At 41.0% G+C, this 10,232-nt stretch overlaps 2 protein-coding genes across 2 annotated transcripts in view; one reads left to right on the top strand and one right to left on the bottom strand.

Annotated features, from left to right (window-relative positions):
* Nucleotides 1-322, bottom strand: part of LOC116686420 (extracellular calcium-sensing receptor-like) — a 3,839-nt gene extending 3,517 nt beyond the window's left edge. Inside the window, 2 exon segments of the mRNA XM_032511428.1 lie at nucleotides 1-46; nucleotides 219-322. The exon segment at nucleotides 1-46 is cut by the window's left edge and continues 252 nt beyond it. Coding sequence (XP_032367319.1) covers nucleotides 1-46; nucleotides 219-307 — 135 coding nt within the window. The 5' untranslated portion in view covers nucleotides 308-322.
* Nucleotides 323-5,679: 5,357 nt separating this feature from the next.
* Nucleotides 5,680-8,662, top strand: LOC116686410 (extracellular calcium-sensing receptor). Its single transcript, XM_032511420.1, has 6 exons — nucleotides 5,680-5,821; nucleotides 5,913-6,201; nucleotides 6,284-7,039; nucleotides 7,121-7,348; nucleotides 7,471-7,594; nucleotides 7,755-8,662. Exons 1-6 carry the CDS (start codon nucleotides 5,733-5,735, stop codon nucleotides 8,660-8,662), a joined length of 2,394 nt encoding a protein of 797 aa, XP_032367311.1. The 5' UTR covers nucleotides 5,680-5,732.
* Nucleotides 8,663-10,232: the final 1,570 nt, after the last annotated feature.

The following is a 10,232-nucleotide window of genomic DNA, read 5'->3' as shown; positions in this document are numbered from 1 at the left end:
GGCAAAGAGCATAGCCTGGGCAAACTGGAAATCTCTGAAATTCAAACTTAATGCAGATAGTAAAAAATAGTTGGACTTTGTTCATGAAATAGAAACAATAACATAGTAATTTAAACTACTTGTTTAATAGCTACAAAACAAGGAATATTAATTTGTATTTAATAAGTTTGAATTTATCATGTGTACAGTATAAATCTAAATTAATACAGTATTTTTACCTGGTGCATTCCAGTGGCAAGGGTTTTTGCTTGTAGTTGTCCTGTCTTTCTTTCCAACTGGTGTGGAAAGAGAATATTCCCCCCAACATGATGTCCCCATTCTTAGATAGCTGGGGGTTCTCAGGATCCCCTCTCTGCCTGCACGCCAGCTCCTCAGCCTGAGAGAAAGATGCCACCAGCAACAGCTGTAAGAGTGCCCAACCCTGCTCTGGCCACATCTGTGTGGACGTCATATTGTCTAGAGCTGAAACACTGGGTGGCAACACTTGTACTGTACTGTAACTCAAAAACTTTCACTGGTATTTGTACATTTTGAAGCAGCATGAGAAATATAAATAGATGTTTTATCTCTGTAGAATTACAAGGTAAGGTGTTGTGAGATGAAGGATGTGCCCAGATAGCAAAAGGGTTAAGGCAAACACAGCAGACATGAAAGCTTCCTCCATTTTATTTTTATTTTATCCAATTATGGCCATCTCACTACTTATTAAAAACAACTATTAAAAATCTTTTCTTGGGGGCGCCTGGATAGCTGACCTAGAGTGTCGTCACATGTCCATAGCCCTCTCCACAGTCCTTTTCTAGTCTTGAACCTTCTCTCCACTAAAATGACAGGCCTGTTTCCAAGTTGGCTTTAACAGCCAAAGCCACAGGCTCCAATAATATCTTAATGCATTGTTATACACTAGAGTGTTCTGTTTTGGTACTGTTGGAATTCAGGCAGCTTTTGACTAACTTAGCTAGAGTCTGGCACAAAATAATCGCAGGGTCACATAACACACAAATCCATCTTATCATGTTTCAAATTAATGTGTTTATGTCAAATCAGCAACAGACTGAACCAATCAGCTCCCAGTGAGTAGCTCCTGACAGCTATGGGTATAGTATAGGAGTGTGGCCGCCGCGACTGTTCACTCAAAGAAATAATGTCAGAAATGATAAACAGATGGTGCATCCATTTACCTACTTGGTAATTTTTGAAAATGCCTGGCCTTTTTCTAAACAGTTCCCAATGACTGCTTTTCAGTTAACTTTTTGATAACAAACCATCTGGTGTGTCAGGTGAGCTTTTGAAACTTTGGGCCATATAATTGTAATCAACAAAGTTAAGCAGTGGGCCTGTATCTCCTGGTCAGCCCTGCTGTGGTTCTCCTTTTATTTTTCTGATTAAAGTTTGTCAATTGCTTTTGGCAACTATTCTTTCTCATCTGATCTAATCTTATGAGATTAGATCAGATGATTTTCGTGGTGTTCTTGGTCATATTCTGTTTGCCTATTACATGCTTCCCCTTAAACACACAATAGGTCTGTTTTAAAAGGTATGTACTATCACTGCTTTGCAGATGATATTCAACTATATATTTAATTTAAGCCTTTAAAATGTAGCAACATTGCCCATACATTGCCGATTTCCATCCATTCACAGGATGAACTCAGCCTCTACCACATGTCCCAGTGACCTGACTTTTACTTATAACTGCTCACCTTTCTCCACTTTCCCTAATCAGCCCTTCAGTACATTTCTGGGCCAGTGCCTCACTTCCCAGCCATTTGTACATGAAACTTTGCCTGTCCCTGTTCTTGAAACTGTATCTGTTATCGCTGAAGTGCCGCTGATTTGGCAACATCACACGGAGCTACCTGTCTGGTGTCTTGTGCAACAGGCGGTCCCCTTTTTTCCGTAAGAAATCACACTTATATGTGTGCATAAATGTCTGTCCAATATTGTACGAACCCAGGTATAATGTTACTTTAATCATGTACCCCCCAGCAATGCAGTAGTACCCCACAAGGTATTAGTTACCCTGGTAAGAATCACTTTTTTTAGACAATAAACATGCAACTTTGTGGAAATCATTTGGTAAAGGCCCTTCCTTCTTTCAAAAGGACAATGTTGCCCTGCATGAAGCCAGGTCCATGGGAATCGACGGTTAGTATGGAAGAATCTGACTTGTCTGCACAGAGCCCTGGCCTCAACCCCATTAAAAAACCTTGGTTTAAACATTCAATTTGGTTGAATAGTAACACAGACTGTGTGGCCAGACCACCCAACATCAGTGCCCAACTTTTCTAATGAAAATGTGGTTGAATGGGAGAAAATCCCTGCAGCAAAGAAATCATGTGGACAGTCTTCACAGAACAGTGTTGTAGCTGCATATTATGCCCATGGTTTTGGAATGATGGGATCAGCAGTGATACATTAGTGCAATGTTTGGGTAAACCTGTCCTTTTGGCCATCAGCTAGCTAGCCATCAGCTAGCTAGCTAGCTAGCTAGATATCTATCTAGCTAGCTAGATAGATAGATAGATAGATAGATAGATAGATAGATAGATAGATAGATAGATAGATAGATAGATAGATAGATAGATTACATCATTGTGCTCAGACACTGTTCAATAGAAAACCAGAAATTGGGGATAACAGGCAATGGCCGCAATGGCCATTTTCATTCGTTTTTCATTGTAAAGTAATTGGCCAAAATAAACTTTGTGATCTATTTTAGACTGGTTGTCCTGTCAACCATTCAGCACATCCCATTAAGTGTTGTATACCCTTCCCACATTTTAAAGACAAACAAATAAAAACTGGTATTCAATGTCTTTCTTTGATTAATTCAAAATTAAAGTTTGTTAAGCTTAAAAGGTATCATCATGGCCAAATGCTCCAGGGCACAGTTTTGACAAAGGCCTCAAGTTCTCCAGTAGAGATCTTAAGGGGGTTATGATGCAACAGCGGGAAGTTTCCAGTGTCAGCTGTGAGGACAGGTGTGGAGGCACGTTGGAGACACAGAACTCTAGAGGGAGTTTATTAGCTTGTTAGACCGCTTGTGAGTGGGAAGAGCCTGAGGCACTAGCACTTCACCACATGTGTTCCTACTAAATCAGCTCCCAAAAGACATATCCTCTCGAGAAAAGTGTTTCATAAACTAACAAACATCTAGCACACAAACAGCACTTTCTTTTTAATTAAAGAGGAGCCTAAGAGGCACATCAGCTGACTAATAAACTGAAAAATATCAATAACACCAAATTAAATATCATATGGTCCAATGCCATGCTTAATAAGGTGTGTTGAATTGTTTATTTTAATCAGTTGTCAAAAGTGTAAATTTAATTTTCTCATCCAAATGCAGGGTTCCCTAAGAATAATGTGACATGTAGGGTCAAATTATAGAAAATTAAATGTGAATGTGCAAAATGATATAACAGTATTTCAATGATGAGGATTACCATTGTGTAATCACACTAATATATTGCTTCTATACTTATTTTCACAGTTAATTTTTAGGACTTGTAAAGATATAGTCGGAAAAAAAGGGAAGAAAATTACAGAATGAAGAAAAAATCCGTAAGATGTTTAAGTTGTCTGATCACAGTTTAGAATTGTCCATCCATCCATCCATCCATCTTCAACCGCGTATCCGGTATTGGGTCGCGGGGGCAGCAGCTCCAGCAGGGGACCCCAAACTTCCCTTTCCCAAACCACATCAACCAGCTCCGACTGGGGGATCCCAAGGCGTTCCCAGGCCAGGTTGGATATACAATCTCTCCACCTAGTCCTGGGTCTTCCCCGAGGCCTCCTCCCAGCTGGACGTGCCTGGAACACCTCCCTAGGGAGGCGCCCAGGAGGCATCCTTACCAGATGCCCCAACCACCTCAACTGGCTCCTTTCAACGCAAAGGAGCAGCGGCTCTACTCCGAGCTCCTCTCGGATGACTGAGCTTCTCACCCTATCTCTAAGGGAGACACCAGCCACCCTCCTGAGGAAACCCGTTTCAGCCGCTTGTACCCTGAATCTTGTTCTTTTGGTCATGACCCAGCTTTCTTGACCATAGTTGAGGGTAGGAACAAAAATTGCCCGGTATATCAAGAGCTTTGCCTTCTGGCTCAGCTCCCTTTTCGTCACAACGGTGCGATAAACGGAATGTAATACCGCACCCGCTGCTCCGATTCTCTGACTAATCTCACGCTCCATGGTCCCCTCACTCGCGAACAAGACCCCGAGGTATTTAAACTCTTTCACTTGGGGTAAGGACTCAATCCCTACCTGAAGAAAGCACTCCATCGGTTTCCTGCTGAGAACCATGGCTTCAGAGTTATAGGTGCTGATCCTCATCCCAGCCGCTTCACACTTGGCTGTGAACCAATCCAGTTTTGAATTGTATCATATATCAAATGTCCATTCACTGCCAATTGTATTGACAAAGGTGTTAAAGGGGTAATAAATGTCATGAAGCACAACCTTTAAACCCATCTTGTACGATGTAAAGCAGAGATTTTACAACAAAAGCATAACTATTTTTATGAGTGGACATCTATACTCCTCCCAGCCTGTATGGCCTTTTCAACACAGTTTTAAAATGAAAATCTAACTATACTGGTACATGTATTCAAATAAGCCTAACTACTCCTAGCTGGGAGAAGCAATTCAATAAATGTTTATATATACTGTACATATTGTATATATAAGTATGCATACCATTGTGCATCATGACAAAGACATGTATATTAAGTACATTCAAAAACCTTTAAAGGGGCCATGTGTAACTTTCCGTTTGTGTTGATTTTAGCGGTCCCTTTGGACAGAAGCTGTAGTGTTTTTACCATGCTTGCTGTCGTAAGGGTCTTTTCTTTAAGATGCTGTATTACCCGCTGTAGTACTTAATTAGCTTTACTGGGAGGTCATGTGGTTGCAGTGAATGTTTTGCTGAGAGAATACCTTACAGATGCATTGTCGCTTTTCAAGTGTACGATATACCATAACTTAGCCTGTATGTATCGTCAGCTAAAGTGGGTACCGATATTACTGTCACTGCGTCACAAGCCAAAGCCTTACGATTTTGTTGTAGCAACTAATGTAATAATAGTAACTTTGAATAATATAGCACATTTCATGAAACCCAAGGACACTTTCCACAAGTACAGGAGGACAATGGAAAAGCCAGGTCCAGACGGGTGGGTGATGGTGGGGGGGAAACTCTGACTGTTGTTTGTACATATGCACCAAGCAACGGTTCGGAGTATTGCTAGAAAGGAGGGTTTGGCCGATAGTTGAATCTCGGTTTGAAGAGGAACAATGCGTATTCCGTGGTTATGCAAGTGCAACTGGTGCATTCCCACCTGCTCAAACGAACCAGACCAAGGGGGAAAACAAACTCTAGTGTGATTCAACCAAACAAAATACGGCAGGTGTGCCATGGCACAATGATGTCACACAATAATTTGATTTCAAGACCCAATCAAGACTGTCCAGTATCACTGATTGGTTAGTACAGTAAGAGGCTAACCCTACTGTTAACTAAGATTATAAAATGTTGCATGACTGGGTAGATTTTCCCCATCAACATTTGGGAGTGGAAAATGTCAGTGATAGCAGGGAAGATTTTCTTGGGTCTCCTGTTGGCATTTGGAGCTGTGGATGGAGCAGCGGATGAAGCAGCGAAGAGGGAACCTCCTTTTTGTCAGATCCTGGGGAGTCCAGAGTTACCTCTGCTGTCGAAAGAAGGAGACGTTATGATCGGGGGAGCCTTTTCCATTCACAGCAAAATCACAGAACCTACACTTTCCTTTACAGAGAAACCAACACGTCTCACATGTTCGAGGTAATTTCAAGATTTGTAGAAAAACATTTTCCAAAGAGTTCTGTCACAGTAAACACAAGTTTCTGTTTTTTATCTTCCTCTCTTGTGTCAGTGTCAACCTCAGGGAGTTTCGATTTGCCCAGACCATGATCTTTGCAATTAAGGAAATAAACAAAAGTGAATTTCTTCTTCCCAATGTTTCGATCGGATATCGTATTTATGACAACTGTGGCTCAACATTATCCTCAATGCGTGCTGTTATGGCCCTGATGAATGGTGATGAGATGACTGTAGGAAAGAGCTGTTCTAGTCAATCAGCTGTTCATGCTATTATCGGGGAGTCTGAATCTTCCTCAACCATTGTGCTTTCTCGCACTACTGGACCATTTAAAATACCAGTGGTAAGATCGATGTCTGTTTGTATTGATGTGTATGTTACGTGCAAACTTTTCTTATTCTTCCTCTCTCTTTGTGTATTCTCAGATAAGTCATTCAGCAACGTGTGAATGTTTGAGCAACAGAAATGAGTATTCCTCTTTCTTTCGAACCATTGCCAGCGACCTCCACCAAAGCAGAGCCCTTGCCCAGCTGGTCAAGCACTTTGGCTGGACCTGGGTCGGGGCAGTCAACAGCGACAGTGAATATGGCAACAATGGCATGGCCATCTTCCTTGCTGCAGCCCAGGAAGAAGGAGTGTGTGTGGCGTATACAGAGAAATTTCACAGGGAAGAACCAGAAAAACTCTTGAAAGTGGTAGAAGTGATCCGAAAGAGCACTGCCCGGGTCATTGTTGGTTTCCTGGCCCATGTAGAGATGAACAACCTTCTAGAGCAGTTGAGTCTGCACAACATCACAGGTCTGCAGTTTGTTGGTGTGGAGGCCTGGATCACTGCTGACAGCCTTGTGACTCCTACCAGCTTTAGTGTGCTGGGAGGTTCACTGGGTTTTGCTGTGCAAAAGGCCAATATCAGTGGTCTGGATGATTTTTTAATTAAAGATTTCTGGGTGACAGAGTTTGAGTGCAAGAAGACAAACGGGTCCACCATGACAGAAACACAACAATGCAAAGTCAAAAACGATCTAATTGACCTCATAAATTATGATGATGATGTGGCAGAGCTGAGATACTCCAGTAACATCTACAAAGCCATCTATGCTGTGGCCCATTCTCTGCATAGCATTCTAAAGTGCTTCAATAGTCAGGGTTGTGACCACACTGTTAAGGTTACTCCCTGGCAGGTAAAAAGAACAGATTGCTAAATTGTTTATTTCTTAGCTCCGATCATTTCTATATTGACATATTGTCTTACTGCTTTTTAGGTAGTGGAGTTTTTGAAGGAAGTTAATTTTACCATTAAGAACGGGGACCAGGTGTGGTTTGATAGCACTGGAGCAGCTGTTGCTCGGTATGAAGTGGTGAACTGGCAGCGTGGATCAGATGACTCAATCCAGTTTAAACCTGTCGGCTATTATGACGCCTCCCTACCCCCTGGACAGAAGTTTGTCCTCAAGACCGAAGCCATAATTTGGCCTGGAGAGAAGACAGAGGCAAATATCATAATTCACAGTAAAACATTGATGCAATGCCGGAATTTGACAGATAGTTTGACAATATTTTATCTTGAATGATTATTGAAAACTTAATGGCTGTTATCTTTTTTAATTCAAAGTTGCCTGTGTCAGTGTGCAGTGAGAGCTGTCATCCTGGAACGTATAAAGTCCTTCAGAAAGGAAAGCCGGTCTGCTGCTATGACTGTATCCCATGTGCAGAGGGAGAAATCAGCAACAGCACAGGTATAGGTACTGCTGACCTTAACTATGACAAATTGCATACATTGTTTACTTTCCACACTCTGTGTTTCATGTTAAAATCCACTATTGTGAAGTCTCTTATTTACGTTTTTAGGATGTAAGTGATAAAATTACAATACTAGTGACGATATTTCTATTACAGATTCTAATGACTGCAAAAAGTGTCCTGAGGAGTATTGGTCCAATCAAAACAGAGATGCATGTGTACTGAAAAATGTTGAGTTCCTCTACTTCACGGAGGTTATGGGTATAATACTTGTGTTTTTCACTTTGTTTGGTGCACTTCTTACATTAATTGTGGCCACTATATTCTTGCGCAATAAGGACTCTCCCTTGGTAAAAGCCAACAACTCTGAGCTGAGCTTCCTGCTGCTCTTCTCCTTGACTCTGTGTTTCCTGTGTTCTCTGACCTTCATAGGCCGGCCCTCTGAGTGGTCCTGCATGCTGCGACACACAGCATTCGGCATCACCTTTGTTCTCTGTATCTCTTGTGTTCTGGGGAAAACTCTAGTGGTGTTAATGGCCTTCAGGGCCACACTTCCAGGAAGTAATGTAATGAAATGGTTTGGGCCCGCACAGCAGAGACTCACTGTTCTGACCTTCACTCTTATACAGGTTTTAATTTGCATACTTTGGCTGATAATGAATCCTCCTTTTCCTTTCAAAAATATGAAACACTATAAGGACAAAATAATTCTTGAGTGTGCCTTGGGATCACCTGTAGGGTTCTGGGTTGTGTTAGGATACATAGGGCTGCTTGCTGTCCTATGTTTTGTACTTGCCTTTTTGGCTAGAAAGTTACCTGATAATTTTAATGAAGCTAAATTCATCACCTTCAGCATGCTGATATTCTGTGCAGTCTGGATCACATTTATCCCAGCATATGTCAGCTCTCCTGGGAAGTTCACTGTGGCTGTGGAGATATTTGCTATTCTGGCCTCCAGTTATGGGCTACTTCTCTCTATATTTGCACCAAAATGCTTCATTATTGTATTCAAACCCAAACTGAACACAAAAAAACATCTGATGGGGAAAATGGGATCCAATTAAATCTCAATGAGCTTGCGGTGTGTCTTGGATTTTTTTCATTGAACTGAGCACAACACTCATTGATATGTCTTATTCAGCTTTCTTTTGTTTGTGTCACAATCTACACAAAAGCTACAAACTAACAATATTCATGATAAAGGCAATTCAACATTGTTGACTGTAAGTTTAGCTCTTACTTCTTTTAGATCATTGATTTAATCTACATCTGCTGCTACAATACAGACGTAAAAAAACACTAATAATAATATTTCAATTTTGTATAAATAAATAAAAACTTTAAAAACTATCCATGACTTCCTGCTTCCTTATTTTAATTAGCACAATTAGGGTCTGCACAGTAGAGACCTATGTGGCCACATGTGGCCCAGACGGTGGTCGGAGTGATCGGAGCTCAATCCATCCTTAATGCCTCCTGGGTGCATGCACACCTATACTTAGAGCTGTCTGCTTTTGATCCAATCCCTCAGATCAAATTTTATAACCAGGTCAAAACAGTGCTTCAGTGTATACAGTGCAAGCCTTCACCATGTACAGTATGTCGTCACACAAGTACTATGTGCAGATATTTTATGAAAACGTGAGTAAAAAGGCTTTTTCACTACATAAAATACAACTAGAAAAGAACCAGATCTTGACACTATAGCCTAGTCTTTAGTACCCCAAAATATACAATAGATAATGAAATGAAATTGAATCAGGTTGGGAGTTAATGGCACAATAATGGTCTGTGGATTAAAAGGGCAACCACAAGTCACAAGCAGTGTTGGTAAAGTTACTGTTAAAAAGTAATTAGTTAGAATTACAAGTTAATTCTTCCAAAAAGTAACTTAATTAGATAATAATTACAAAAGTAACTAGCTACTTCACAACTAATGTGTTTCTTTCAAGTACATTTTCAAATTCTCAAATGTGACCCCACCTCCACCCCTCTTTGACAATCTGAATATTATAATGAAATGGACACTTAATGCAATACATTATTAACAGAAACTGTACACAAATCTAAACTATTTTAATGTTGCTTTGGGACAAAGTGAGACTAGCATCCAATCAGATGCCATGTATGTTGATATATAGTGGATCAATACAAACAACACAGATGTTTTGGAACTTTTGATTTTTATTGCCCCTCAACAGGCCACAACTGGGCAAAATGAAATAATGTTTTTTAAGCACTACAGCAAAAATAAATAACAAATTTATACACTCTTTGTAGTACAAATAATGTAAGTGGCCTGATGGTTATATTTTTGCGCTGGTGTGTGTGCCAAGCCGGAGTGTGTGTGTGTGTGTGTGTGTGTGTGTGTGTGTGTGTGTGTGTGTGTGGGGGGGGGTAGATAGATTAAGGGAGTAGTGGGAGAGTGACTGTGATTAGCTTTCGCAGCGAGTAGCTAGCCTAGAATCATGGTGCCTATGTTGTCTGACCATGGTGGGAATTCTTTAGCAGGAAAAGTTACCCCCACCCCCCTTGATTCCATGACGGCATACCTGTCTCTCGTGGACTCACTCGCTTGTGTTGTTCGTTATTTGTCCATGCTTATGACCACCCGCCCAACTCTACCTCTGATTG

This window comes from Etheostoma spectabile, chromosome 3, assembly GCF_008692095.1.
Source record: "Etheostoma spectabile isolate EspeVRDwgs_2016 chromosome 3, UIUC_Espe_1.0, whole genome shotgun sequence".
Lineage (NCBI taxonomy): Eukaryota > Metazoa > Chordata > Actinopteri > Perciformes > Percidae > Etheostoma > Etheostoma spectabile.
Note: the sequence above shows the minus strand (reverse complement) of the source record. Positions and strands in the feature narration are given on the sequence as shown.